Genomic DNA, 27,915 nt, shown 5'->3' with positions numbered 1-27,915 from the left:
CCTGGTCGGCGCCGCGCCAGAATGCAAACGGACGGCGAGTAGGCAGTGCGCAGTGCCGTGTCCCGGAATGGGCAAGCGACTCACCCACGCACCACCACACGCCGCACGCGGCGGCGGGACCTTGTTCTCCTGACCTGACCTCTCCTGACCACCTCGTCCTCTCGCTCGTCTGCGTCACGTCACACGTCTCGCATCTCCATCCCCATCTCAACTCACTCGACTTACAGTCAGAGTGGTACGCATATCCACCAACTCTGGGCCCTCAGCGCTCCAGCGCCGCCGCACTCGCCACCAGGCCACGCGACTCGCCGTCTCGCCGTCTCCACGCGCACGCGAACGCTCGCCGCCGAGCTTCCGACCCGCTCGCACGCTCACGACCACGACCACGACCCCGCCCACGCCGCTGCTCGCGCCTATACCTCCTCCACTGAGCGCCCCCCGCCGCTCGATCAAGCGCCCAGCCCCGATCCCCACCCCATCCGTGCGCCGCCTTCCGCCGTCCAGGCGCTCTGCCCCCTCCACCCAGTCGCATCGAACGCGGCTGCTGAACACGCCTTCGCGGTTGTGTTTCCTCGACTGCCCTCGGCCCTCGGCACCACCAGCCACCAACAACCACCCCCCACCGCCCCGGCACAGGTTTGACTGAGCGCTAGCCTCGGTCCGTCCGCCAACCTACCCACCATGACTGTGATTCCACCAGGCGCAAAGCTCGGTGCGTCGCCGCGCTGCGTGAGGTATGGCCCGCTAACCCACACCCCAGCCCCCGTCGACCTCCCGCCGCCGCCGCCGTCGGCCGACCCCCGCGAGCCAGAGGCAACACAAGCCCGCGGCCGCAACGCGCGGACACCGCAGCGCCATCGCTCGCCCCTCTCGTCGCGCGCGTCGTCGCCCATCCGCACGTCGGCCGTCGTGGCCGACTTGTCGTCGTCGCCGCCGCTTCTCGCGCCCAAGCCCCGCTCGGCAACCGGCACCGGCGCCGCCAGCAGTCCCGTCAGCCCCGCGGGGGCCAAGACGGCAAGCCACGCATTCCCACACCACGGGCACCCCCATCTCTCCCGCCCGGGATCGCCGGCGTCGATCCACTCGTCGGGCTCGGCCATCTTTGAGCGCGACATTGAGCTGCCCGCCGTCGCTAGTCTCAGCCTCAACACGGCCGGCTCGGCCAGCGCCCTCAACCACAAGTCGAGCCGCATCTTCCACCCTCACGGCTCGAGCCTCGAGCAGACGGTCCCGGCCGTGCTCGACGATGCAGTCGAAGCACTTACGGCGTCTGAGCCCTACGGCGGTGGCCTGAGCGGCCTCGAGATTGAAGCCCCCGCTGCGGCCTCATCCGTCGGCATGGCTCGCACAAGCTCGGCCCAGCTGTCGCCTGCGCTCCGTGCCCGTGTCATTTCGCTTCCCCCGAGCTTGTCGGCCGGCGGCAAGTCGCCATCGCGCAGCCCCTCGCCTGATCGCCTCGGGTCCTCGCCAGTCGGCTCGCCGCGCTTCAGCCTCGGTCAGCTGTCGGCTCAGCAGCTCGCATCACCCACCGCAGCGGCTATTGCCGCCGGCGCCGGCTCGGCGGCCAGCGGCTCGCCACCACCAGCACTGAACCGTGCGTCGCCGCCTGTTGCCAGCGCTCCCCCTGTCGCTATCAAGCACCGTCCCGAGCCGCTGCGCCGCCTCAGCTCTGGCCCGCAGCTCCCCGGTGGCTGGGCATTCCAGGACGAGGACGCTTCGGGCGCCACGGCTGTCCTCCGCTCCGAGCCTGGCTCGGGCGGCCAGACGCCCGTGCCGAGTGCCGTCCCGCCGCACCTCACGCCGACAAAGGACAAGCGCCGCATCTCGTTCATCTCGTACAATGATCTTCTGCTCAGTGTGCCCACGACGGTCAACACGCTTGGCGAGATCACGAGCGGCAGCCTCTCGCCCGACCACCTCCCTGGTGCCGTCTCGCCGAGCGTACCGGCGCGCTCGCCCGTCGTCGCCGCCAGCCCCGTCAGCCTGACGGCAGGCGTCGGCCTGACGGCAGGCGTCGGCCTGCCCGTCCTGCCGTCGACCGACTCGCTCGCGCGCCAGACGCACGTCGGCGAGCCCGAGTGGCAGCGCGAGGGCCTCGGCCGCGGCCTCGAGCAGCGCCTCGAGGACCTGGCCATCCACGACAGCGGCGCGCAGGCTTAGGCCTAAGCCGAGCTGCGCGCGCTGCGAGCGCTGCGTTTCCTTTTGTGTATGTTGACTGTCTCACGCCTCCCCCTTCAATTTTAATCTGCCAAGGTGTAATCGAGCAATCCGTGTCAAGGACGTTTGTGTGGGCGGCGCTGCGGGCGCCAAGGTTTGATTAGAGTGGCTCTGTCTGCCTGGCGTGTATGCATGCGTTGGGTCCTCGGGGGGGTGGGTGGGTGAGGAACGGTGTGTTACCGATCGAGAGAGTGCGACGCGGCGAGGCGGGCAGTGAGGAAGGCAGGCCACGCGCCTCACTGCAGCGCAGCCCACCGACACTCACCCCCATCTATAGAGTCACATCCAGCCGGCTCCGCGTCGAGGCCGGCGCTGCGGCAAAGCCCTACACTGTCATCGCGGGGAGGAACGTGCAGACGTGAGGCCACCACGTTCGCCGCACGGCTATTTGTGTCTTGTCGTCACTGGCTGCCGGCGCGACGACGACCGCGGAATGCAGCTAGCGCGTGTTCGTCGGGAGGCGTCGGTCCGCGGTGTGGCTTGCGGCGTGACGCGCAGCGCGGTGCTGACTCGGCGCGGAGCTCGGCCCAGCCAGCGTCTGCATGGACTCTGCCTCCGACCCCGCCGCTTGTTAGTAGCCGGCGCGAGGGCCTCCGCTCCACGTCGAAGCGTGCTCTGGCAGCACCTGGCTTCGCCAAGGCTTGCGCTGCCCCGTTCCACGTCGGCCTTTGGGCGCTGCTCTCTGCCGCTGCTCGACGGCCCGTGGCCTTGACGGATCGCTCGCCGCTGCCCACGCCGCCCCACGCCGCCCCGCCCCGCCCCACCCAGCCTCAGCAACATTGACATTTCGCATCTCCTATTACAGCACCAACACGCTTAGGCTGCCCGTCAGCGCCGTCCCCGCACGCGCACCTACCCTGGAGCTCGGCGAGGTACTTCTTCGAGTCGTCGTCCGACTGGCCCTTGAGGATCTGGAGTGAGCGACTGACGACACCGCGATACCCACCTCGATCAGGCGCGCAACGTACGCGGCCTTGGCGTCGTCCTGGCTCTTGCCCTCGAGCGCCTTCCAGGCGTCCCACTTGGCCTTGCCGACAAAGTCGAACACGCCTGGGGTGTCAGTGTGGCCAGGTAGCACGCCATCCGGGCTAGACTCACCAGGGCGGGTCGTGTTGACGTCGCCGACCGTGCCCTGCTTGTAGTGGCCGTAGAACTGCGCTGTCAGCGGAGCAGGCGGCCGGGGGTGCTAGCGCCGGCGGGCGGCGGGCGGGTCGAACCGTCGAGGCGACGGCCAGCTGCTAGCCCACGCCCACTCACGTAGAGCTTGTCCTCCTGCGAGGGCTGGACGGGTCCGTCCTTGGGGAGGTTCTGGACGATGGAGACGGCCTTGTCAAAGTTGGCGGACATTGTGGTGGTTGTTGTGTTGGGTAGGGGAGGCGGGAGGCGAAGAGGAGAAGCGAGAGGGAGAGGGAGGTGCTAACGAGCGATGGTGTGACGTTTTATGTAGCACCGGCAGGCCAAGACGATGCGACTGTGCGAATCCACGCCCACGCCGCGTCCGTGCTACGTGCCGCGTCACTGGCCGCGGCGGGCGTGACCGGCTCGCCCCACTTGCCCCAGCCGGAGTGGGCCGCACGCCTAAGCGTCACGTGGGGGCTGCTGCTTTCTCAAATGCCCTCCTGCGCGCCTAAAACCCTGTTCTATTATCGCCCCTCGAGCCTTGTGCGTCATGGAATCCATCTGTTCTGTTTGGTGCTGGGTCATGTGGACATATCCTCCTTCGACGTCGCGACTTCTCGACTCTTGCTCTCGTCGCCGCCGCCACTGACTCACGCACGTCACTGACTCCTTCAATACGAATGCCTGCCCAGAGTAAAATGGGACGCCCGTGATGCAGCATCGTATAAGACACCCGCCCGCTTTGGCCTTGGCCCAGTTCCCACAGCGCCAGTCGTCGTCGTCCTCACTCACAACTCAACCGCAACCCCCAGCACCACCACTTACAATGCTCTACCGCTCTACCCGTGCCTTCGCCGCCACGGCCCGCACCGGCCTCGGCGCAAACCAGGCCGTCGCTGGCCGCCGCTTCACCGCCATCGACACGCGCGGTGGCAAGCCCAAGCTCGTGAGTGGGGCCGGGGGCCCGCTGTCCCACGAGTCGCCTTCGCCCAACATACTCACACCCCAGATCTTCCGCTTTGGCATGAAGGGTGAGTCGCCGTGGCGCCGCGCCGCCGTGAGGGCTTGCCGCCGTCGCCGCGGCAGTGGCGACCACCCCAGTGGCTGTTACACCCACTCACATGTGACCCTCTCACCGGACGGATCCTTTCCGCGCCGCAACGCCCATTGCATACACCGAAACACACGCCGTCAACCCCAAACCACGGCAACCCTACACGCCACGCCCGCTCGCACCCGTCCCCACAACCACCTACCCTCGGCGACTGAACAGACATCCCCGTCGAGCTCTACCCACTCGGCTTTGTCGTCAGCATTGCCCTTGTCGGTGGCGTCGTGGGTCAGTACACCACGCCGTGAGGCGTTCGGCCCGCGTGCACGCTAACCTTGCCCAGCCGCCGGGAGGCACTGTGAGTGGCGCCCGCGCTTTCCCCGCGCTTGCAGCCCGTGATTCAATCCTCGGCACCGCGCTGACCCAGCGACCCGGTCCCGCAGTCATGATCGATGGTGTAGGTCGCGTGGTGCTGGTATAGCGCGGTATGTGCTGACTGGGCGTGCGCGTCGCTCGCTCCACAGCTCCGCCTCAAGCGCTCTAGCTCGGCTTGACGAGCGACGCGACGTACGTCCCTGGGGTGACGTGCCAAAGAACAAGCAAGATCGGCCGCGACCGTCATTGTCGGCGCGTCCGCCCTGTCAGAAGAAAGAAATGATTAAGCTATGAATAAGAAGCAGCATGCAGCGCAGGATGAACAGGAACTGGGTCGCAGGGAGGGCCAGCTGGGTTTATTCTGGGGCGACGGTGCCGCAGTTGTGCGTGTCGCCGTGGGCCAGCGGCCGGCGGATAGCTCAGGCGACGGCGCAGTCGGGGGCTCTGTCAACCCGACGCTTTGCTCTCGGTCCGCCGTCTAGTGTGTCACCTAGGAAACAGAGTTGCACACTAGCCCGTGGGTTTCCTAGAGATCGAGACCCGCGCAATTCCACCACCCGCAGCGGCGCACACGACCTCGGCGGTCGAATCGCAGCGCGTGGTCGTGAGGTGGCCCGCGTGTTGCATCTGGTTTGGCCGGAACGCCGGGCTTATCGTGGCCCACCTCTCCTGTCCTGTCCTGTCCTGTCCTGTCCGGTTCCTTGCGCCGAGCGGGCCGAGGGGCCTAGCGACGCCCCGAAGCCCGCGGCGTCGGCGCCGAGCTGGGGACAGGGCGGCAGCTGCACGTCGCAAGCAGTCATCAATGATAGGATCGATCCCAGGGGCTGCCTGGCAGTCGACAGTATCATGCCGTAAAAAGTGTCTGGGCGCGTGTGGCAAAATAGCCCAAACAGACCAAGCACGTTCGTCATTTCGCCCGCTCGTCCAGCCAGTCGACTGCTAGCTCGTACCGCAACAACCGAGCCATGCTGGCCTTTGCGCCGCCGGCCCTGCAGCAAGACGCAGCGCCAAGGCCGGTACGTATGCTCGTGTGTGTGTGTGTGCGCCGGTGCGCCGGTGCGCCGGACGCGCGCGCGCGCGCCAAAACACCCAGCCAAGGCCAGGCGCACAGCGCAACGAGGCCAGCCATGCGGAATGCTAAGCTCTCGAGGGCCCACGCCGGGGCAGCGGGACCGAGGAGGAAGGCAGCGCTCGCAGCGCACCTGCTCACGCCATCTAGTCCCCCGCGGCGCAATGTTGACCGCCGTCGCCCTCGACCTCCCTTGCCTTCTCACGCGCGAGCGAGCAGGCGCCCGCCCACTTGCTCAATCAACTCTTTCGCTCACCGTTACCAGACCAGCCTTGACATAGGTACCGTTCCGGCCCAGTGGCCCCGCCCAGTGCGATCCGCACGACTTGTTCTTCAACTACAGTTCTCGCTCGTCTTCCCTTCCTATCTCATCTCACCACCACCGACCTCTCGTCTCAAAAAGTCGCGGCTGCCCTCGCCGCTGCCCTCGCCGCCCGCCTGACGCTGCCGCCCCGCCATCGGTACCCCCGCACCGAGGACGCATGGTCACCTTCAAGGGGGACACTGCTCTCGAGGTAGGTTGAGCAGGTTGTGCACGAGGTCTGCAAGCTAACAAACACCCCAGGTCGGCACCGTACGTTCTCTCGGCTCTGCCCACGACGCCATGCATGCAGTTAGCTGACGCCCACGAACAGGCCCTCGCGCGGGTCGACCTCAACGACCGCGCATCGTTCAACGAGGCCGTCCAGGTCGTCAAGACGTACGTCCGCGCAAAGATGAAAAAGTCCAAGAACGACAGTGTCGCACTGCCCGGTGGCAAGGTGGGTCGCTAGCGTCGTTCGGCATGCTCCGGGTCAGAGCGCGGCCCAAACGGCGAAGATAAGCACGTTCTCAATGCTGACACGGGCCGTTTGTCTCACCGATCTCACTCACAGCTCGAGGCCCTCGAACGCAAGGTACGCAAAGACGCCGCCGCTGGTCCTAGCGCAGCCTTGGCATTCATCAGCCGCGGTAGCTGACCCGCACCAGTACGCGCTGATTGGGTTCGCCGATGTCTTTTACCTCGTGCGACTCGAACTGCAGCTGCCCCCCTCGGCGCTGGCATTACCACGGCCGTCGTCGCCCGTGCGGCGGCAGCTCCTGGCGGCAAAGTACCCCCTCCCGCCAGCATACCAGGTGTCGCAGAGCGAGGACGACGCGGTGTCGACCAGGGCCTCGACGTCGACGACGAGCGTCCCGTCCCCGCAGCCTGACACAAGAGTCCGCCCGGATTCGGCGCTCCTCCCGAGCATGTCGGCCCTCAGCGCGCACGCACACAGCCCGCACAGTCCACACCCTTACGCGGCCAGCGCGAGCGGGAGCACGCACGACGAGCACGATCGCGGCCGCGACTCGCGCTCAAAGTCGATCCACAGCAGCGGGCGGAGCGTGTACAGCCAGGAGAGCAGCGAAATCGGTGGCGCCAGCGACCACCACGCTAACGGCCGCATGTCGGCGACGTATCCCTCGAGCCCGCTCCAGAAGCCCGCCACCCCCCGCTCCGTGCCCATCCCGACGAGCAGCAGCCACCCCGACATCGACCGCGACTTCTTCGACCTCGACGCGGCCGAGATGCACCAGCACCAGCAGCAGCCAGCGCACATATCGCGCAGCGGGTCTCTGCGAAGCGCCGGTAAGAGCGTTCAGCAGCCACCACCAGTACCCCCACCACCGGGGCGGCCGCCGCCCGTGCCCCGCAGCACGGTGGCACCGCCAACACCCGAGCTCGTGAGCAGCATGCGCGCTCGGAGCAACACGCAGACGTCGTCGTCGTCGGCCAACTCGTCGGCGATGCCCACCCCGCAGATGGTCTCACGGCGCCCGAGCGACCTCTACCGCCGCCCAAGCGACCACGGAAACCTCCCGTACACGTCGTCGCCGCTCATCCACCCCGTCGACTACTCGCAGGACAATAGACGCCCGAGCGACTACTCGCAGGACAGCCGGCGCCCGAGCGCCGAGTCGGCGCTCAGCTCGTCGCCGTACATGATGGCGACGCGGGGGCGCAAGCACAGCACCGAGCAGCCGACGTCGCCGCTCGCGCTCGTGTCGGAGGAGAAGCGGCCGCTGGGGCGGAGCGACGCCGACATCCGCGCGCTGTTCGACGCGCTCCCGCCCGAGGCGCAGGAGATGGCGGCGCGCCGCCTCGCCGAGCAGCAGCAGCGGCTCGAGGAGGAGAAGCTCCAGGCGAAGAAGGCACGCGAGGAGCAGCGCCGGCTCGAGGCGCTCCTCGCCGAGCAGCGGCGGCGGGAGCGGGACGAGGACGCGCGGCGCGAGGAGCAGCGGCAGCGCGAGGCGCGCAAGCGCGCGCTCCAGCCCGCCGACCTGCTCGACACGCGGCCTCAGCCGGGAGGCGAAACCCCACCGAACGGACGCGAGCCGCCCCCGCCAGCAGGGCAGACACCCGTCTCGCCCACGCGGCCGCCCGGCACCGAGGGGCTGGTCGACACGGACGTGCGGCGCATGATTGAGGCGCGCATCAAGGCGCTGCAGACGGCGCTCGAGGGGCTCGAGGAGGGGCCCGAGGCGGCGCTGGCCCCGGCGCCGACCCCACCCCCCGCAGCGGCCGGCACGTCGCCGCCCAGCGCGTCCCCGTACCCGTCGCGCGGGCCGCCCGCCCCGTCGTCGCAGTACAGCTCGCGCGCAGAGCTGCAGCACCAGTACCCCGTGCCCGCGGTGCCCGAGCTGCCCCCGCCGCACATGTACCCCGTCCCCGCAGTCCCGCCCACACGCCCGGCCGTCGCTGTCGCCGTCCCCGTGCCGGCGCACCGCCGCACCCGCATCAGCCCGCACCGCTCGTCGCCACACTCCCCCCACTCACCACACTCGGTCTCGAGCCTCATGTTCGAGCTCGACGACGGCTCGCCCACCGGCTCGAACGGGTACAAGGGCCTCCGCACCCCCCCACCAGAGTACAACACGGTCGACGCTAACCCAAACCTCTACCGTGGCGGCCGCATCTAGCAGTCTCCGTTGCCAACGCCCCGCCCACGCCCACGCCCACCGCCCACCTGTCTCATCGCCCGTCCCCCAAGTGTCACGATAGAATCAAACAACTCTCATAAGCGTCCCATGCGTCTTTAAGGCCAATTGTATACTAGGGGTTTGTGTCTTGGGTTAGCCATGTATGCCATGTCATGAAGAGCAGTCGCATAAACCATGACACAGTGTGGCTCGCTAATCACCGCCTATCTGATTTATCCTGCTGTGGTCCTGTTATCTGCGGCCGCCCTCCCTCGCCTCGGCCTCGGAGAGCGGCCCCGCACGCAGAGCTGCCCGCGGCCCAGCTCCTCGTCGGACAAATGGGTGCACGGTTCTCCCGCGCACCGTACAAGCTTCAGAATCGGCACCGTCGCCTACAGTCACATGATAGCGTCAGGACGATCGGCTGCCGCCGAATCCGTCGCCATTCGGCGTCCTTGGCTGTGGGGTAGCGACCGGCTGCATCTTATATGCACGTCCGGATGCGTGCTGGGCATTCATCCAAACACACAAGATGGTGAGTGCGGTGCTGTGGGTGCGCGGACGACGCTGCTGACAGTCAGACCACGTTTGAAGAGACTCGTGAGTATTGCTCACCTCCTCGCGCTCACCCCAGTCCGCCCCATCACCATCGACGTCGGCCCGCACGGCAAGCTCCGCGGTGTCGAAGCCGTCGCCCCGGACGGGCACGTCAAGGCCCGCCGCTTCCTGCAGGTCCCGTACGCCTACCCACCGGTGGGCGACCTCCGCTGGCGCAAGCCCAAGGCGCTGCCCGAGGACTACGACTGGTCAAACGTCCCGGGCGAGAAGTTTGGCGCGTACACGTCCCAGCCGACGTACCACATGACGAACCCGTGAGTGGTGGTGTGAGGATGGGTGTTGAAGGAGAGTTGAGGGACGCGCGTGAGGTCGGCGAGGAGCGGAGCAACAACTGACGCATCAGCGACACCGGCGTCACCTTCCCGTCCGCCCCTGCCGGCCTCGAGAGGTCCGAGGACGCACTCACTGTGAACGTTTGGGCACCCACGGGCACCCCGCCTCCAGAGGGATGGCCCGTGTGGATCTACATCCACGGCGGCTGGCTGCAGATGGGCAACCCCGCCATGTCGGGCCCGACGGCCAACCCGACCGAGTACATCGACGAGGTCGCCAAGGTCGTCGTGATCGCGATTGCGTACCGCGTGAGCGTGTTCGGCTTCCTTGCGTCCAAGGAGCTGCGCGAGGAGAACGAGGACGGCGCAGCGGGCAACTGGGGCTTCCACGAGTCAGTGTGCTGTGCAGAGGGTGAGGAATAGACTGACCTCGGTCTCAGCCAGCGCCTGGGCATCGAGTGGGTGCACAAGAACGCGCACTACTTTGGGGGCAACGGCGACAACATCACGATTGCTGGCATCAGCGCGGGATCGTACAGTGTCGAGGTGCAACTTGCCTACGAGCTCAACTTCCCGGACAAGGCCAAGCCGATTGTGCGCCGCGCGATGATGTGGTCGAACGCGCTGCCGGCGCAGCCCAAGTCGCTCGAGGAGAGCCAGGCGGGCTTTGACGGGCTCTGCGAGGCCTTTGGGATCGACCTTGCGCTGTCGGGCAAGGAGAAGCTGCAGAAGCTGCGCGCGATCCCCGAGCCCCAGCTCGTGGACCAGATCATGAAGCTGTGAGTGTTGAGCTGGGAGGGCGAGACCAGAGAGGGCGGGGTCACGGAGAGCGAGACCAAGGGGGGTGAGAACAGAGAGCGAGGACGTCGATGAGGCCGAGGTGCTTGCGTCGAGCCGAGGGAGGGGGGAGAACGGCTTGCGGAAAGAGGGGAGGATAAGACGAGGGGAAGATGCCGGGCTGGAGGGAGAACAAACCGCTGCCCGGCGCGAGGGAGGGAATGCGAGAGAGAGGAGAGGGAGAATGGCGAGGAGGAACTCACGAGCTGTCGCTGTGCAAAGCATGGAGAGAGGAGGACGTGGATGTTGTGTTTGCAAAGACTTGACAAAACAAGCAAACGCCGATGGCGACGAGTGGCAAGTGGTTGAGTCCCCGGCGCCGACGATCTCCCTCCCTCCGACGCCCGCGCCCGCTGACCATGCTACAGCAAGATCCACACGTTCCGCGGCGTGAGCGACAACGCCTTCATCCACGAGGACATGTTTGAACGCATCGCCAGTGGTGACTTTGCAAAGAGGTTTGCCGCCCGCGACCTCGCCCTCATCATCGGCGAGGTCACCCACGAGGAGTACCTCTACTCTGTCACCAACCCTCCCACGTCTGTCGACAAGCTCGAGATTGAGTTGCTCAACTACTACCGCGCAGAACAGGTGGCCAAGCTCCTTGAGCACTACAACATCCCCAAGGACCTCGACACGAGCACCAAGGAAGGCGCCAAGAAGCTGGCCCTCCTGTTTGGCAACATTGTCGCCAACGGCCAAATCTACGCCTCTGAGCGCGTCTTCATCAAGGCCCTGCTCGACCACGGCGTATCCCCCGCTCGTCTACTGCGCTACCGCGTCGCCTGGAAGCCCGCGGCCGCGTTTACCATTTTCCCACCGTGAGTAGACCTGAACGGACGGCGGGAGGGGTAAAAACATCGGCCGCCACGGTCCCACCAAACTCGCTCCGAGCCCACCTCTGTTTACGCACCGCGTCCGCGGCGTGCAAGCCTCCCACCGTCCCACCGTTTTGGAAAGACGTGCCTGGGCAGCAGCTGACATGAAATTACTCAGGGAAATTGTTACACATGCAGACGATACATGGGCGTGGTGGTACTCGCGCAGGCTGGGCTACACCGACGCGGACGCCGCCTCCAACCAAGATTTCCTCAAGCCAGTCGCCACCTTCTTGCAAGGCGACGTTTCCAAGGCCGCAAAAGAGTGGTGGGGACACGAGCCGACACCCGAGGATGGCCAGCGCCTGCGTGAGATCCGTGGTGGCAAGACGAGCGTCGTGCAAGACGACCGGTGGGACGCCGCCATCAAGCTCGCCGCCGCTGTCCAAGTCTAGCTGCGTGCTGGCGCTCCCCTGAACCAATGCAGCTCTGCCAATAATGCAAGGCTGTGCAAGAGCACCAAACAGAGGACATGCGCGCAAGCAGAGGCAGAGGAAGCTGACAGACTGACGAGCTGACACAGTGGGATCTCGACTGACTGCCGCCTCGATGACGCTGACTGGCTGTTCGAGCCGTTCACAACGCTAACCCTGAGGCGAAGCCAGGTGCTGCGCAGACGCGTCAACACGACCAAGGCGGGAGACCCAAGGCCACAACTGCCACACTCGACATCCAACAGCCGTCTGTCACTGACTGCTGCGACAATGTCTGCCGCCGTCCAGGCCCAGCGGCGCCGCACTGCTGACAGCAGACCCCCGGCCCAGTGGCAACCCCCCTCCCCCTCCCCCGCGCGCTCCCACGAATATAAACACCACAGTGAGTGCCAACACTTTTCTCTTCTTTTTGTCTCATAATCACCGTCCCCCCGCACTTGCAACCTTGTCTCTTGTCAAGCCTTGCCCGTGCTCTCGCCCCTCCCAGCCCCACCCCAACCCCCCCGTCTTACCTCTCCCCGCCAAACATGTTTGGCGGAGGAGAGAAGATCAACAACCTCAAGGCGCTCAAGACCAAGGTCAAGAGCGCCTTCAAGCTCAAGAAGACCAAGGCCCCCGCCGAGGTCGAGAAGATTGTGAGTGCCCACCCATCCCCCCTCCCCCCTCCCATCCAAAGGCTTCCTCGACGGAAAATGCGATACACCGACACTAACCTCGACAGGAGACGGCGAGCACGCCCTCCACGTCGTCGCCCCAGGCTCTCCTGCCTGAGGTAGGTGTCCCTCCGAGCCTGTTCTCCGAGGAGGACATCCGCCGCCTGTCCGGCGAGATCGAGCGCAAGGACGACGTGGCCATCCCCCCCGTCGTCGTCCAGACCACCTCCCCGCTCCTCGACGCCACTGTTGGCCGCGCCGGCCCCGCCACCGACTGCGAGGCCATCACTCAGGTCGAGGTGGCCGCCAACACTGTCGCCACCGTCGACGCTGCCGAGATCGCCGGTCTCCCACTCGGCCCCGCCCCCTTCGACGCCGCCCAGGCCAACGACGACGCCAAGTCCAAGCCCGTCGTCGACACCCTCGCCCGCAGCGAGGCCTCCAAGGTCGTCAGCGAGCCCAAGCCCGAGCTCGTTGAGGAAACCCTCGCCCCCGCCGAGGTCAGCAAGGTCCATGAGACCACCGAGGTCGTCTCCGAGGAGAAGCCCGTCGAGGCCGGCTTCCCCTCGCTTGCCCTTGCGGCCCCGGTCCCCAATGACGCGACCGTCCCCATCGATGCCCCCGTCGCCATCGACGATGCCGTGGCCATCGAGGCCCTCATCCAGGAGGACACGCCCGTCGCGGCCGGCCCCCTCCCGAGCTCCGACAGCTTTGAGAAGCTGATCGACGAGGTTTTGGCGCCCGCCACCACCGAGCCTGTCCCCGCGGTGCCCTTCCCGTCTCTCCCCCCCTTCGCTACCCCAAGTGGCCGGCCCTGGCCACCGTGGAGGAGGTCGACGGGGTTGTTGTTGTTGCTGGTGGCGCTGTCACCAAGGTCCCCGCCGCCCTCGTCGTCGCTGCGGAGCCCTCTGCCCCCACTGCCCCGCTCCCGGTCTCTGCCCCGGCCGCCCCCACCGAGCCCACCGACCCCACCGAGCCCACCGCCACCACCGAGCCCACCGCCACCATTGCTGCCCTCCGTGCCGAGCTCGAGCGCGTCAAGGAGGAGAAGGGCGAGCTGCGCGCCGCGCTCGACGTCTCCGAGACAGCGCTCCAGAATGCCAACTCCGAGCTGATGGAGCTCAATGAGGACATTGAGCTCCTCAAGGAGAGCAAACGCTTCCTTGAGGAATGGATCGAGAAGCTTCTCGACAAGGACAATGCCCCTGCTCCTGCTGCTCCCGCCCTCCGCACTGCCCCCGCCCACGCCGTCCCTCTGCCGCCCGGCGCTGCCCCCGCCGTTCCTCTGCCGCCCGCCGCTGTCCCCGCCGTCGCCGCCGCTACTCTGCCCTCCGCCGCCGACCGCGCCCTCGCCCTCGCTCCGCCGACCATCCCCCGCACCCCTACCACCTCGACCGTCGAGGTACGCCACAGCCCGGGGCTGGCCCCCGCCGACGTCGCTGTTCAGGCCCCTCCCAAGACGCTCGAGGTGCTCAAGAGACCCGTTTCCCCGGAGCTGGACTCCGCCGATGCCGAGAGCGGCATCTCACCCCCCACGCCCCCCGTCGACAAGCTCATCGCCAAAATGCGCGAGCTCGAGTATGAGCAAGAGCTCATGGACGCTGCGACTGCTCGTCTGGAGAGCGAGCTCGCAACGAGCTGGCAGGACATGGCCGAATTGACCGAGGCCTTGGAAGCCATGCGGCAGCGCGCAGAGACGGCCGAGATGGAGGCCATCGAGCTATGGCTGGCCTCTGCGGAGGCGGAGAAAGAGAAGAAGAGCCTCGCAGACCAGAGAGTCGCTCTTGAGACGAGTCTACTGGCCGAGAAGAAGTTGAGAGAGAAGGCAGTGCGGAACTTCTGCCGGCAGCTCGGGCAGGCTGGCCAGGACCGCGCTACGATCCACCACCTGGAGTGCAAGATTCGCCTCTTGAGCAGCGCCCAGGCTCTGTCGAAGATGTTCGACGTAAGTCTGTTAACCCGGCAAGAACCAATGGCTGACATGTTCAGGACGACGATCTTGGCGCCAGCACGGGTGAGGGGACCGATAGCGACAGTGCCGTCGACTGCGTGAGCGCCTGCGTAGACAGCAGCAGCAGTACTCGGGGCACTCCCGACTTCCCCAGCACGCCAGACCTGCCCGCCGAGTGGGTGCCACCAGCTGGTGCGGTGCCAGCGGCGCCCCTGAAGTCCTCCCTCAGGCCACTGTCGCTCGTCGTGCGAATGGAGGCGAGGCGCCGGAGCTTGTCGGGAGCGTGGTGAGGACGTGCTGTGTGCTGGGTGGTGGGTGCTGTGAGATGCTGTGACATAGGTGCTGGTGCGCCCGCGGCACCAGTTGAAGCACTATGCGTTGTGAAGACCGTTTCTGTACATTATAACGACTTTGACCATGAAACTTGATAAAAACACTCTCCGCCACATGTGCGTGGATCAACAAAGCTCATCATTGCATGTCTACCGTGCTCTCTAGCCAAGATCGTTAACTGTCATTCCCTCGAGCTTCGTCCCCATCACCCTCGACTTCAGCTGTCATATCGACAACCTGGCGGGGCGGGCTGCGCGGGACCTCGGCCTCGAGAATCTCCTGGCGTAACTCCTCGCCCGTCTTGGCAGGCTTGTGCGACTGCGCCTTGCCCGCGCTCTCCTCGTCGCTCTCGCTCTCGCTCTCTCCGTCCACAACACCAAGACGGGTACCCTTGCGGAAGATTTCGCCTTCCTCCTCGACCCACTTGCGGCTGGCGCGCTCGACTGGGCTGGCGGGGTCACGACCCTGGTTGAGCTCGGCGTCGACAAGCTGGTCGGCGGCCGGCGTGAGATCATCCGAGCTCGAGTTGGAGCTGCCGATGCCATTCTCACGTTCTGCTGCCGGCGCAGAGTTGTTCGAGACGTTGGTCGGCTTGAGAGGAGGGGGCTTGGCTGCGCCGTCCTTCTTCGCGGGCTTGGGCTTGGTGGGAGTAGAAGCTGGCGACACAACGGCGGGGACGATGGACTGCGCATCCAGCTCCTCGGCGTCGCTCTCCGCGTCCGAGTCTCCAATGGAGAAGTTTGGAGAGGAGATTTCAAGCGAGTTCGAGTTGCGCTGGTGCCGTCTCCGCGGGGTTAAGTGCGTCGGGGTGGAGGTGACAACTGGGGCTGCGGGGGCCGCGAAAGCGATCTGCGAAGGTAACAAGATGCGAGGAGGTGGGGTGAAGCCCTTGGCGGATGCGACCAGTCCCGTGAGCTTGTCGTTGAGGCCAAGTAGCTTCTCCAGCTTCTCGGAATCCGAGGTCTGCTCGACAGTCTCAGCGAGGCGCTCAGTGAGAGCGCGTCCTCTCTCCACGAGAGATCTAAAGTCTTCTCTGGGCATCCTGTTGTTTTCCCAGACGGACATGGGCGAGGTCCGAGCCGCCCGGCCGGCCTCGTACCACTGCTCGAGTCCCCGGATGGTGTCATTCGTCGCGGGGACGAGAGATTCTGGCTTGAGTCGGTAGACATACTCGCGGGCGACCCCTTCCACGCTCTTGACAACCTGCTCGCGCTCCTTTTGCGCCCGAGCGGCATCCGCCTCCTTGACTTGGCGCACCAACGTCGACTTTTTGATCGGTCCCCAGATGGCTTCTTGAGCAACACGCGTATGCTTCACTTCCTTGCTCGCCGCAGCTGCAAGCTCCGTGTTGCGAATGCACGACTGCAGGATGATTTGAGAGAGCTCGGCAAGGTCACCGTCGTTGGGAGGGATGGAAATATCGAGACAGCGGATAATGCGATTGGACTTGAGGCCGGATGACACGGCAAGAATGCCAGCTGTTCCGATGGAGGGGTTGTTTGTGAGATCCAGGTGAAGGAGGGAGCGGTTTTCTGGGATAAACTCGGCAAGGTCGATGGCACCCTCGGTCGTCAGACCGGTGTCGGTGAGGAAGAGACGCTTGAGGCTATGGTTGACGGTGAATGACGTGCGGAGTGCCGCAATGCCTTCCAGAGCTGGTCCGCTGCACGGGTTGGAGCTGACATCGAGCGTTTCCAGTGTCGAGTTGTACTTGAGCGCCTCCGCCAGAGCGACGAGGCCGGAGGGCTCAAGCTTGTTATCGCTGAGGTTGAGAACCTTGAGAGTGCGGTTTCGCTTGAGTACCTGTGCGATGTATGAAACACCGGTGCGGATTTCGTTGCCCTTGAGGTCGAGAGTGACGAGGTTTCCGATCCTCTCCACGCCGTCGAGGGCACGGACACTGCGCTGTAAGGCGAGACTGGCACCGCCCAGTTCAGAGCCAATGATTTTGCCCTCGACAGGCGCAGAGCTCAAGCCAAAGCCGGCGCTGTCCTGGATCGCACTGTAGCCGCCACCAGGCATAACTAAGGGGTGTTTTGGTGGCGGCGGCGCCTTGTAGCCCTCCGGCACGACGCGCGAGGTCACTCCACCAGCGGAGGACGAAACCACCAACGGGATGGGCGGGAGGTTGGGATCCTCAGCTGGCGGCTCGGGTGAAGGGCGTCTACTCCGTGGGGCATATGGCAGTTGCAGGGTTGAGTCCGACGAGCCGGATCCAAAAGTCATCGACGCCGTGTCAGGATAGTCGCGTATCATCACTGCGAGAGCCACTGCGCCGAGAGGGCTGATCCTGTTCCGGCGGAGAGACAGGTGACGAAGCTCTGATGTCCGGATTCCGTGGGCTAGAGGTCGACGTCAGGAACGTGTCACTCGTAATGGCTCTCAACGTACCAAGTCCGTCCAACGTTCCTGATCGCAAGTTGCAGCCATCCAACCTCAGCGATTGAACTGCTGCCGGTTGAGTCTGGGTGCCGTCATCCTTGAGGAAAGGCGTCGAGGGCAGGAACATGCCATATCGGGTCGACGGATCCTGTGTTGCCTCTGCTGACCCGTTGGCTGTATCTGCCTGGTCGCCCTCAGCGGGCGCGTCTGGTCGATGTGGCATCTCTAATGGTGGCGACTGGACTGGTGCCGAGTTCAGCGCGTAAACCAGGTACTCGATGCTCTTGCGGTCCCATGTGGTATCTGACAAGTCAACAAACTTGATTGATCGTGCCTGCGAGGACGATTAGCGAGGTCCCGTGGCCAGATGGATACTCACCCGTTTCAAGAATACGGCCAGAAGACGCCATCCCTCCGGACGGATCCTCTTGTTGCCTGCCAAACTCAAGCTTGGCAGAGTGCCGCTGACGAGCAAAGCGTGGAGAATCGGCTTGAGCACGTCTTCCCTCTCAATGACGCCCCCTTCAAGGCGAAGGTCCGAGAGCGACCACTCGACAGCCAGGACATCAGCGAGCGCTTCTGCCGCGTAGCGTGTAAGAGGATGTTCTAATGGGTATGGTGACGGGTAGGGTTGGTTGGGGACGTCTCGCAACACGAGGTGGATGATTCGCGGTCGTGGTGCTTGCGGAATCGCCTGACCATCAGCCGTCGCCCATGACGCCCTTGAAACTCACTTGCAGCGCCTTGACAATGGCGATACGAGGCTTCTCTTCTCGCCCTCTGCACGCACTCTCGTACAGCTTGATCAGGCGCATCGAAGTCCAATACTCTGCGCCCTTGGCGGCGGTTAACAGAGTCCGCTGGCGCGTCTCAACCTGTGGCGTCAGCAGCGCCCACGCACACAAGGGGAGAGACACCAACCTGTTCCCGCTCTTGGAGGACCTTGCGGCTGAACGGTTCGCCGCGCGAGCTGATGGGATATGTGATGCTGATGCTGGGGAGAACGAAAGTCGCCCGCTTGAGTGGCTGCGATGGCCGAGCATACTCGATGACTGGTGGCTGGGCAACCAGTTGCGGGAGGCCATCATGCTGTTGCAGCGGTGCGGTTGACCGAGGAGGGAGGGGTCCTCTTGGAGGCGGAGCGGCCTGCGCAAGGTCGCTGCCAGCATGGTTCGCCACGAAGCGGCTGAAGCCGAGGCCGAGGCGTCCAGAGATGGCGTTGAGTGTGCCCACGGCAGCGTTGACAGCGTTTGACCCTCCAAGAGGCTGAGAAGGTCCGGGCGCTTCACCAGTGACCGACCCGACGACCATGTCCCGGAGGCGGTTACCGAGCGTTGGCTTGACTGGTGGCGGCGGAGGCTTGAGGATGCCTTTGGTTGGTGGTTTGGGCCGTCTCTTAGCGGGGATGAGGGGTGGTTCTGGCTGGGGTGGTGGAGGATCATCCTTGGCTGGTGGCTCTGGAGGCTTGTCGGACGACGAGGTGGGGGGTGGAGAAGAAGAGGTTGGTGCGTCGTCGCTTGTGCTGGCGGCGTCGTGCTCGACTGGCTCAGCTGCTGTCGTGGTCGTGGTCGTGGTCGTGGCCGTGGGCGTTGGCGAGTCTGGCTTGGATGGTGAAGCTGGCGAGGTGTCTGGCTCGACCGCCGTGTCGGTCTTTGTGTCGTTGTTGGCCATTGTTGATGGGCCGAGACGACGACTACGACGACTGATGCCGATTGCGAGGAAGAAGTTGAGAAACGAGCGAGTGCCGATGTGGACAGAGACGCGCAGAGGTAGCGTGAGCTTGAGCACGGGACATGCATGGCTGGCAGTGAGCGAGCGCCAAGTCGCAGCCGGCCCGCAGTGCCAGGCGCGCAGGCGCAGCCAGCAGCCAGCCAGGCGGCGGTACAACCGGCATGACGCGTGGATCTCACACTCTCAGCGTGCCTAGTTTTATTCTCGAAAGATAGGCGCCTAGAACCTTCCATGCGCCTAGTGAGATTTGATGCCGCGTGGGTCTGTTTTTGCCATTGTCGCCCTGGGTGGGTTGCCGTGTGCACACGGTGCACACGGTATTGCCAGCCTCGGTTGCAAGGTGTTACGTGGGGTTGCCTCACGGCCGTCGACAATCAAACACGCAGTACTCGACATCGACTTTCACCTTCCTCACTCTCACTCACTCTCTCTCTTCCCCTACATCCACAACCACAATGACAACAAATCTAAGCGCAATCGCTGGCCCAAGCAGGCATACCACTACCCAACCAAAGGTCGAGCCAGTCTCACCTCTCAACTCGATCTCGGACATCCAACAGCCAACCCAACCATCCGAGGGCGGCGTCTCAAAGCCAGGACTGAGCGTCGGCGAGAATGGCGAGGTTGTAAAGGTGCCCGCCTTCCTTAACAAGCTGTTCAGGTGAGTGGAGCGCACGACGCCGGCCGTGGATGCTAGGGTGATGGGATCGGCACCGAGCTAACAACAAACGCAGCATGGTATCCGACTCTGAAACCGACGACTTGATATACTGGGCCGACTCTGGCGACTCGTTCTTCGGTAAGTTTTTTCAGCGACGAGGTAGTGGTCTGTCGCTGACTCTTTCGACAGTACCCAACCATGAGCGGTTTGGCAAGGAGCTCCTTCCTCGGTTCTTCAAGCACGCCAACTTTTCGAGTTTTGTCCGACAGCTCAACATGTACGGGTTCCACAAGGTCCCTCACCTGCAGTCTGGTGTGCTCAAAAACGAGTCGCCATCCGAGCTGTGGGAGTTTGTCAACCCGTTCTTCAAGCGCGACCAGCCACAGCTCCTGTCCCGTGTGACGCGAAAGAACAACAGACCGGCCCAGGCGCCGGCTCCATCCCAAGGATCGACTGGAACGAGGTCGTCGGCAAGGCAGGCGGCCGCCAACGCCGCGATCGGGAGCTCTGGGTACGGGACGGTCCACCTCTTGACGGATGGGACCATTGAGGGTGAAGCTGGGCCGCTGATCGGCCCGGCTGGCCAGCTGGCCGACCTCCACGCGATCCAGTCTGGCATCAACGCCATCCGCCAAACGCAGGCGGCCATCGGTGCGGACCTGAAGGCGCTTCAGGCCTCGAACGAGCACCTTTGGCGCGAGGCGATCGAGTCGCGGGATCGCCAACAAAAGCATGAGGAGACGATTGACCTCATTGTGTCCTTCCTTGAGCGCCTGTTTGGCACCGAGGGTGAGGGCCTCAAGGGCCTCAAGGAGGCGATGCGCCGGGGCGGTATGGGCACTCGCAATCGCGAGGACAGCACATCTGAGGAGCAAGGCACCAAGAAGCGCCGTCGCCTGATGATCGAGGACAGCCGGGATGACAACGATCAGAGCAGCGGCAGCCGCTTGGTCGAAATCCAGGGTGAGCCTTGGCCGCCCTCGAATGCTGGAACCCCGCTGACCGAGTATTCAGAGCCCAGCTCGACGGACCCATACACCTCTTCGACGTCTGGCCGATCCAGCGCCGAGCCTTGGTCGTCAACATCGCACCGCTTCACGGCGCTGCCCACGGACGAGGACGGTGTGTCGCCGTACCAGTCCAAGACGGGATTCACTCCGGCCCACGACCCGACATTACACCAGGGAGCCATCTCGCCGCTGTCTGATGCGGCGGATGCCCGTTCGAGCGACAACCACGCCATTGCTCACTACACTGGTGGTGCCAATGGCGAGAACGGCCTCAGCCTGGACCCCAACCTGTTGCAGACGACAATCGGGTCGCTGCTCCAGTCACCTGCTGCTGCCGAAATGTTCCTCAACTCGCTCAATGCGTCGTCCCAAGGGCAGGCGCTGTCGAGTGTCAAGGCCCAGAACGTGCAGCCTTCGCCTCCGAACAGCGAGCTGTCGTCTGACCCGACCATGGCTTTGTTCTCTCCGCTTCCGCACCAGCAGGGCATCATCAACCAGAACAGCGACCTGATTGGGGCGTACCAAAAGGCGGCGGACGTGGGCCAGGACGTGGACAAGCTGCAGGAGAGCATCGACTCGCTCGTTCGCAGCATGGGCCTGGACCTGCCGCAGACTCCGGGCGGCAGCATTGCGGGGCTGGCGGCTGCGGCCAACGCGCCCAACCCGGCGCCGTCGGCGGCGCCTGCTCGCCCCCAGCAGCCGCAGGCGGCCCACAACGAAGCGCCAATGTCGGTACACGCCGCGGACGGCGCGTTTGACGACTCGGACTTCAACGTGGACGAGTTCCTCGACTCGCTGGCCAAGAACAACGCCGACGGGGGTGACGAGCACGACGGTGGGCTCTCTGGCATCTGATAGGCTTTGGCGTAGCCTGTGGCATCTGATAGAGTATGGTTTCTGTAGCATGGTGGTGGTCTGGTGCACTAGTTGTTTAGATGTAACACTTCTTGATGCGTGGGTGGCAACGGGCGCAAGGAACCAAACAGTGGGCACCTGACGTCGACACATCCCGGATCGGAGGGCGCGGAGGGATGCGTCGAGCGGCGACATGGTTGCCGTTGTAGTCGATGCGCGATGCACGGCGCATCATCGCTCACGTACTCTCACCCGACATGAACACCACCAGCCGCGAGCCAGAGCGCAACCCAGCCCCGAGGGGCAGCGGCGCGCGCCACCGTGACCCCACGCCAGATGAGGCAGAGTACGCGGCCGTGGCGTGCTTCGCCCCGGCCGGGTGGTTCGAGGGCGCGGCGCTGCCCGCAGCCCGCGCCCCAGCCTCGCCCTCAGCACCGAGCGAGCCCGAGACGGCCAAGGCGCTGCTGGTACGTCCCCCCGCGGCACCACTAACCCCAACGGCAGCTCGGGGCCCCCGCCGCCGTCGCCGCGCTCACCCCCCACCTGCGCGCCGACACCGTCGCGCTGACGCCTGACGCTCCGGAGGCGGGGCTGCGGCCCACCGCCGCCAACGTGGCCGGCTGGGCGGGCTGGCTCGCGGAGGGCGGGGGACGGCGGTTCGTCTACGCCGGTTGCGGGGCCGGCGGGCTGCTCGCGGCCCTGCGGCGGCTGCCCCGCGGGCTGGTGCTCGTGTCGGAGGCGCCGGGGACGCTGGGGCTGGGATACGTTGTGCGTGGCTGTCTGGGGCGGGCTGACGGGAGTATGACGGAGGCGGGGTGCTCCTCGCTCGTACGGACGACGATATCGCGGGCGCCGACGCCGACGCCGACACCATCGTGCTCGCCCCGCGCGCCGCTGCGCACCCCGGCGCAATGGCGCTGGTGAGTCCCCCCTCGCGGGCCGGCTGACCCCAGGCACTTGGCGCCGTGCTCACACGCCACCGGCGCATATGCCACCGCGCGCTCCTGCGCGAGCTCGAGGCCGAGCTCGCCGCCGGCGTGCTCCTCGCCTCTGGGCGGCGTGAGTCGCCCCCACCTCCCAGCTCACACCAGCGCTCGACCTCGACACGACCTTCACACCATAGCATGCATCTTCCTCCCTGAGCCACTAGTACCCCGCCCTGTCCATCCACCGCTCCACTTCCTGGCCGTCAGCGCCGCCGCCGCCACCACTCACATATCGCGTCTTGTCGCCCCTTGGCCCGTCAATCTCCGGCGCGAGGCTCACGCCCTTGCCTCCCCTTCCGACGCCGTCCGCCGCCGCCCTGCCCACGCGCGTGTGCTCGAGCGCCGCCTCGTCCCCGACCAGCAGGATGGGGAAGTGCGGCTCGTAGCTGAACTCTGGCCAGGGCCACGCTGCGTCCCCCTCGGCGCGGGGGTCGGCGTCGGGCGGCGGCGAGACTAGCACGAGGCCCGAGGCGGGAAAGTCGGAGACGTATGCCTGTGCGACGAGCGATGCCGGCCCGGACGCGATCACGATCGGCGCGAACGGGATGCCGAGCATGCGCAGCTGGCTGTTGAGCGCCTTGGACGCCGCGATAACGGGCGACGGCGAGGCCTCGTCCGCCGCCGCGCTGACGTCCACCTCGACGGTAGTGTACCCCCTCTGCGAGAGCATGTCGGCCCACGGCGCCCACTCGGCCTCGGTCGCCTTGTCGACGCCCGGCCAGGTGATGCCCGGCGAGCGCAGCAGCACCAGCGGCGTCGGGCTCTCGCGCGGCGCAAACCCGCTCGCCTCGCGCACTACCCACCGAGTGCACTTTGCCTTTGCGTCAGACGACAGCGGCCGCGCGAAGAGGCCGGCACTCGCGGCGAGCGGGAGCGCGGCGCGGAGAAGAGGGCGGACGGCGGACCACGGGGCGGACATGGTGACTGACTGTGTGATGCAGAGACTGCGGCGCCGGCGGCTCAAACTTGTGACGTCAACGCCCACCTGGCCACCATTCATTCCAGTCGGAGCCATCGCCATCACATTCACATGCATAGTTCATTCAACGTGTATCCATGCTGCATTATTCACTCCGGCCAGTCCAGCTTGCGCCACTGGGACGGCCGCTGGGCTGTCCCGAGGGCTTTCGCCGCTTACGCCTTCTTGAGCTCCGTCTCCAGCTGCTCAAGCTGGCGGCGGAGGCTGCTGATGCGGTCGAGAATGACGGCCGACTCGGTCATGGTAGTGCTGTAGTGTCAGAGTTGGCTAATGCCTTATGGACTCGACAACTCACTCCGGGAACGCCTTGACAAGCTCGTCAAACTTCACCCGCGTGATCTCGCCAGCCGGGTCTTCGCTCGTCGGGTTGAGCACCTTCGGGTCGTCCTCGTCCTCGGGGATCGGTTCGGCGAAGTAGTTGTGCAGGCGGCCACTGCCGTGGACAGCCGACTCGTAGACCGCAATGAGCGTAAGAGGGACAAAGAACAGCACCGTCATGGCGTAGCGGTTGAGCTTGACGTAGCTGTCGTAGGGGAGAACATACTCCCACGGCGCGATGAGGAAGATCTCAATGAGGTTGAACGGCGCCTGGTAGACAAAGTGGTCGGGTGCGCGAACTGTCGCGGGTTAGCGCGACCAATGTTAGGCTAACCCACTCAGGTCAACGGTCTTGCCAGCGAAGAAGGTGAGGTACTCGTCGGTCGCATTGTCCGAGACGTCAGAGTACGCCGACCCAAACAACGCAATGAGCACATTGACGAGCACAATGCCAACAATGAAGCACCACGAGTAGTAGATGATGAGGCCAAACGGATAGCCAAACCGCGGGTCGGGCTGCATGTAGTCGCCATAGTCGGGCGACATGAGCAGGGCCTGAAGCAGACTGTTGACGAGGAAGCCCGTGCTGTTGGTCTCGCCATCGGCCGTGTCCAGGGCATACAGCGCCTGGGCAAACCCAATAGCCATAATGAACAGCAGGATGAAGAAGATGGCCGACTCGCGCCTGGGCATGAGCTCGGTCTCCGCCCCACCACTCACAGCATGCGGAACACGACCACCTGAAGCACACCGATCACCTTGTAGCCTTCAAACACGGTCAACTGTGCGGGTCAGCTACATATCGGCCCCATACCCACCAAGCGAATCCAGATCAGCGGCCCGACACAGGACAGAACTTGGAAGCTGCGGAAGTGGAGGTTGGCGCGATCGGTGTCGTCATCCTCGAGCCTTGTCCCGAAGACACGGAGGCTAAAGGCAATGAGGAGGAGAACGTAGGTCGTGAAGCTGACAATGGTCCAGAAGTTCTGTGGGTTAGATATGACGAGTACTACCGGCTACCTACAAGAAGCACGAGTGGGTTGGTAGCCAGCCCATACGTCTTGAAGGCCTTGACGAGCTCTATGAAGACATCAGTATGGTGTACTCTCTATTGCAACCGCCTTACCTTGCAGGAGGAAGGCAAAAGCCATGGTGTAGAGGGCGATCTCCCAGCCATCAAACTCATGAAGGGGGTCGGTGGCATCCGCAGGACTGGCCATCAGCTGCGTCCTACTGCCATACACTCACCTCTGAATAGTCATCTGGTAGATGAACAGGAAGACAAACCAGATGACCACACGGATGATGCTCTGGTAGCGAGGGACAGAGAGACGGTCGGGGTTGAAGTGCTTCCAGAAGCCACCAACCGTCTCGGGCGGGTGGTGGTACTCAACATAGTCGATGTCATTGTGCTCGTCCTCGTTGTTCCTCTGGACCCAAAGGCCCTTCCAGAGCGCGTTCACGACCGACTGAGCCTCATTCGAGCTGAGGAAGATCTGGTTGTCAGCTCGAGCAGTCGGAGGCGAGTCCTCACAGTGCAGTGGCCGTCGATCGCGACCTCAAGGGCAGAGGCTGAAGACGACTCGCCTCCATCAGCGGTACGCCAGCGGTGACGGCCGCTCATGACGCTGGGAAGGCGGTCCTTGGGGAACTTGTGCACCATACGGCGCGCAATGACCTCGCAGGCCGTGGCACGGCATTGCGACTCCTCATAGTCGGCGGGGTTGGCGGCGCCCTCGGCGAAGAAGGTTGAGCGGGCGCGGAGCAGGCTACTGTGTCAGAGTGTGTTGTGCGCCCCCACTCACCAGAACGGCACTGCCTCCTGAAAGTCACCGCCCGCCTTGGCATACGCGGCGACGACCTCGGGCGTGATGATGCTCGAGGTCGCGGCCGTGATGTCGTCAAGCTCGACCTCGACGGGGAGAAGGCGGTAGGTGAGAGCGCGGATGCGCTTGACGAGCTCTGGATAGTCAGAGGGGGATGGAATGGAATGACTCACTCGTGATGGTGTCCGAGGAAGGATGGACCGACACGGTGCTGAGGATGGACCTCTGGTCCTCGGCCTGGTGAGAGGTTAGCACGTGTTGGCGATCTTGTGCTCACCTGTGAAGCCATGGCTAAGGTTCTTGACTTGCTCGATGAGACGGAAGGAAGAGAGAGTGGCGAAGAGAGGTGAGGTGGATGTCGAGTCGCCCAGGCTTTCCTTTTTCTCTGCCGTAGCCAAGGTGAGAAAGAGAAAGCAAAAGCGAGATCGGTGCCAGGGGGTAAAGAGGGGGTGAAAGGAATGTGCCGCCCGTTTAGACGCGTCACAAACGACCCGCCCGCCCACACGACCACCACTCAAATTCCAGGCACCTCCATATTGGCTTGCATCCATCGAGCTAGGCCAAGTCGCACTGACGTCACTCTGGCCGTCACAAAAGTCGGGCAACCCGACTTCTCTTCCCTGTTCGTCCTCGTCGCCCTCGGGCCGTCGAGTCTTTCCCCCACTCCCCATCCCCTCTCTTCTGCAGTTGTACCTCAGCCCAGATCACACGGCCTCACTCACGATGGGTCTGTTTGACAAGCTGAGCAGCAAGTTCAAGAGTAACGAAGGACCCGATCCAGAAGCCTTCTCCTTCCCACCACCATCTCCCCCCATCCCACTTGAACACTCGCTCATCCGGTACCGCAAGCAACGGGGAATCAACCTCGGCTCGTGGTTCACCACTGAAAACTGGCTTGCCACCAAGCTCTACGAGGGCGCAGTAAACCCCAAGGGAAGCGACTATGACCTCGCTAGAGGAGCCAACCCCAAGGAGGCCATGGAGCGGCATTGGGACACCTGGATCACCGAGCCCGACTGGCAGTGGATCAAGGACCGGGGATTCAACACCGTTCGCCTTCCAGTGGGTGCTAAAGCTCAAGTACGATAAGCACTTACACCTCAGATCGGATACTACCACCTCAGCAGCGTGCTTCCGGATATCCTCAAGGGGACAGAGTACGAGCCCTTCGCCGACATCTACAGTGGCGCCTGGCCGAGGATCCTCAAGGCCGTAGAGACGGCCGCTAGCCACGGCCTGGGGGTTCTTGTCGACCTGCACGCTGCACCAGGCGCGCAAAATGATGATGGTGAGTGCATTGTCCCCATCGTTCTCGCCTGCTGCGGGCGGTGCGGTGCTGCACAAGTCTTGGCGCTCACGCCATCCAGGTCACTCCGGATTGTCCAATGGCAAGGTCAACTTCTGGAAGGTCAACAACCTCGCGTCGACGTCCATTGCCCTTCGGTTCCTCGCATCGACCTTTAACAGCAACCCGCATGTCGTTGGTCTCGAGCTTCTCAATGAACCGAAGAACAATGACCAACTGCAGGCGTGGTACGAGCGAACCCTATGGGAAGTCCGGCAAGTAGCCGGCCCAGAGTTCCCCATCTACCTCAGCGACTCGTGGGACGCACAATGGTATGCTCCCTTCGTCGGGAAGAGGGACGACTTTGTGGTGCTCGACCACCACCTGTATCGGTGCTTTGACGCTTCCGACCGTGCCCTCACAGGGCCGCAGCACGCCGACAAGCTTCGCAACGAGTTTGCGGGCACGTTCGCCCAATGGTGTGGACAGGCGCGTGGTAACCTCGTCGTTGGAGAGTGGTCTGCCGGCCTTGACGATAGCTGCCTTCCTCCCAACACTCCAGCTGGGGAGAGGGACGCGCACAAGCGCGCGTGGGTCGCCGCCCAGCTCGAGGTCTACGACCGCTGCGCTGGCTACTACTTCTGGACGCTGAAGACGGACCGCGACTGGGATGCGGGATGGTCAGCCTACAACGCCGGCCAGGCCGAGATTTTGCCGTCGACAGTCGTCCGGCGTGCGTTCAGCCCACCGCCACAGGGGGCACTGGACGCGGCTGCGGAGCAGGCTTTCAGTGAGCAGCTACGACACGAGACTAGAGCTGACCACCAGACGCGCATGTGGGCTACTGGTCGCAGCATGGGGGCTCGCCGAACCCCCAGGCCTTTGCCGATGGCTTCAGGAGGGGATGGGACGACGCGCTACTGTTTGTCAAGGCGGACGGGGTGAGCGAACTGGGCTTTGTGAGCCAGTGGGCTCGGCGGCGCGAGGTGGAGGCTGGTGCTCGGGGCATCTGGGAGTTTGAGCATGGGTTCAACCAGGGGGTGGCTGCTTGCTACGCGGCATCTGCTTAAACACTTAAGCACAAGAAACATAGCAATGGTAGACTGTATGCATGCGAGACAAGTGTTTCGGG

At 64.5% G+C, this 27,915-nt stretch overlaps 12 protein-coding genes across 12 annotated transcripts; 8 read left to right on the top strand and 4 right to left on the bottom strand.

Moving 5' to 3' along the window:
- Positions 1-681: 681 nt before the first annotated feature.
- On the top strand, positions 682-2,160 carry Q8F55_006911 (uncharacterized protein; the record flags this gene model as incomplete). Its single annotated transcript, XM_069355351.1, has 2 exons — positions 682-712; positions 761-2,160. 2 exons carry the CDS (start codon positions 682-684, stop codon positions 2,158-2,160), a joined length of 1,431 nt encoding a protein of 476 aa, XP_069207422.1.
- An 873-nt stretch (positions 2,161-3,033) lies between these two features.
- ACB1 (acyl-CoA-binding protein (ACBP)/diazepam binding inhibitor (DBI)/endozepine (EP)) lies at positions 3,034-3,564 on the bottom strand (the record flags this gene model as incomplete). The annotated part of the gene is made up of 5 exons (XM_069355350.1): positions 3,034-3,038; positions 3,074-3,128; positions 3,164-3,267; positions 3,316-3,370; positions 3,475-3,564. The coding sequence occupies 5 exons, from the start codon at positions 3,562-3,564 to the stop codon at positions 3,034-3,036; spliced, it is 309 nt and encodes a 102-aa protein (XP_069207421.1).
- A 598-nt stretch (positions 3,565-4,162) lies between these two features.
- Positions 4,163-4,941, top strand: Q8F55_006909 (uncharacterized protein; the record flags this gene model as incomplete). The annotated part of the gene is made up of 6 exons (XM_069355349.1): positions 4,163-4,282; positions 4,346-4,367; positions 4,610-4,675; positions 4,731-4,745; positions 4,780-4,844; positions 4,912-4,941. 6 exons carry the CDS (start codon positions 4,163-4,165, stop codon positions 4,939-4,941), a joined length of 318 nt encoding a protein of 105 aa, XP_069207420.1.
- A 1,372-nt stretch (positions 4,942-6,313) lies between these two features.
- On the top strand, positions 6,314-8,774 carry Q8F55_006908 (uncharacterized protein; the record flags this gene model as incomplete). The annotated part of the gene is made up of 5 exons (XM_069355348.1): positions 6,314-6,346; positions 6,397-6,405; positions 6,467-6,592; positions 6,707-6,727; positions 6,801-8,774. 5 exons carry the CDS (start codon positions 6,314-6,316, stop codon positions 8,772-8,774), a joined length of 2,163 nt encoding a protein of 720 aa, XP_069207419.1.
- A 532-nt stretch (positions 8,775-9,306) lies between these two features.
- Q8F55_006907 (uncharacterized protein) lies at positions 9,307-11,774 on the top strand (the record flags this gene model as incomplete). Its single annotated transcript, XM_069355347.1, has 6 exons — positions 9,307-9,313; positions 9,409-9,646; positions 9,736-10,056; positions 10,105-10,443; positions 10,870-11,322; positions 11,498-11,774. 6 exons carry the CDS (start codon positions 9,307-9,309, stop codon positions 11,772-11,774), a joined length of 1,635 nt encoding a protein of 544 aa, XP_069207418.1.
- A 566-nt stretch (positions 11,775-12,340) lies between these two features.
- Q8F55_006906 (uncharacterized protein) lies at positions 12,341-14,707 on the top strand (the record flags this gene model as incomplete). Its single annotated transcript, XM_069355346.1, has 4 exons — positions 12,341-12,448; positions 12,535-13,233; positions 13,272-14,411; positions 14,456-14,707. The coding sequence occupies 4 exons, from the start codon at positions 12,341-12,343 to the stop codon at positions 14,705-14,707; spliced, it is 2,199 nt and encodes a 732-aa protein (XP_069207417.1).
- A 217-nt stretch (positions 14,708-14,924) lies between these two features.
- On the bottom strand, positions 14,925-18,803 carry Q8F55_006905 (uncharacterized protein; the record flags this gene model as incomplete). Its single annotated transcript, XM_069355345.1, has 5 exons — positions 14,925-17,092; positions 17,142-17,466; positions 17,512-17,826; positions 17,867-18,007; positions 18,054-18,803. The coding sequence occupies 5 exons, from the start codon at positions 18,801-18,803 to the stop codon at positions 14,925-14,927; spliced, it is 3,699 nt and encodes a 1,232-aa protein (XP_069207416.1).
- Positions 18,804-19,318: 515 nt separating this feature from the next.
- CTA8 (Heat shock transcription factor) lies at positions 19,319-21,389 on the top strand (the record flags this gene model as incomplete). Its single annotated transcript, XM_069355344.1, has 4 exons — positions 19,319-19,524; positions 19,598-19,662; positions 19,714-20,487; positions 20,539-21,389. The coding sequence occupies 4 exons, from the start codon at positions 19,319-19,321 to the stop codon at positions 21,387-21,389; spliced, it is 1,896 nt and encodes a 631-aa protein (XP_069207415.1).
- A 257-nt stretch (positions 21,390-21,646) lies between these two features.
- Positions 21,647-22,313, top strand: Q8F55_006903 (uncharacterized protein; the record flags this gene model as incomplete). Its single annotated transcript, XM_069355343.1, has 3 exons — positions 21,647-21,856; positions 21,894-22,157; positions 22,200-22,313. The coding sequence occupies 3 exons, from the start codon at positions 21,647-21,649 to the stop codon at positions 22,311-22,313; spliced, it is 588 nt and encodes a 195-aa protein (XP_069207414.1).
- Positions 22,314-22,535: 222 nt separating this feature from the next.
- Positions 22,536-23,294, bottom strand: Q8F55_006902 (uncharacterized protein; the record flags this gene model as incomplete). The annotated part of the gene is made up of 1 exon (XM_069355342.1): positions 22,536-23,294. One exon carries the CDS (start codon positions 23,292-23,294, stop codon positions 22,536-22,538), a length of 759 nt encoding a protein of 252 aa, XP_069207413.1.
- A 215-nt stretch (positions 23,295-23,509) lies between these two features.
- On the bottom strand, positions 23,510-25,787 carry YVC1 (Calcium channel yvc1; the record flags this gene model as incomplete). The annotated part of the gene is made up of 12 exons (XM_069355341.1): positions 23,510-23,603; positions 23,650-23,971; positions 24,011-24,357; positions 24,393-24,454; positions 24,491-24,658; positions 24,697-24,752; positions 24,799-24,884; positions 24,921-25,168; positions 25,207-25,441; positions 25,478-25,634; positions 25,672-25,735; positions 25,776-25,787. The coding sequence occupies 12 exons, from the start codon at positions 25,785-25,787 to the stop codon at positions 23,510-23,512; spliced, it is 1,851 nt and encodes a 616-aa protein (XP_069207412.1).
- A 434-nt stretch (positions 25,788-26,221) lies between these two features.
- On the top strand, positions 26,222-27,853 carry EXG3 (Glucan 1,3-beta-glucosidase 3; the record flags this gene model as incomplete). Its single annotated transcript, XM_069355340.1, has 4 exons — positions 26,222-26,560; positions 26,603-26,786; positions 26,866-27,573; positions 27,612-27,853. 4 exons carry the CDS (start codon positions 26,222-26,224, stop codon positions 27,851-27,853), a joined length of 1,473 nt encoding a protein of 490 aa, XP_069207411.1.
- Positions 27,854-27,915: the final 62 nt, after the last annotated feature.

This window comes from Vanrija albida, assembly GCF_041260175.1.
Source record: "Vanrija albida strain AlHP1 chromosome Unknown contig_5, whole genome shotgun sequence".
NCBI classification, from domain to species: Eukaryota; Fungi; Basidiomycota; class Tremellomycetes; order Trichosporonales; family Trichosporonaceae; genus Vanrija; species Vanrija albida.
This window is presented reverse-complemented; position numbering and strand designations above follow the sequence as displayed.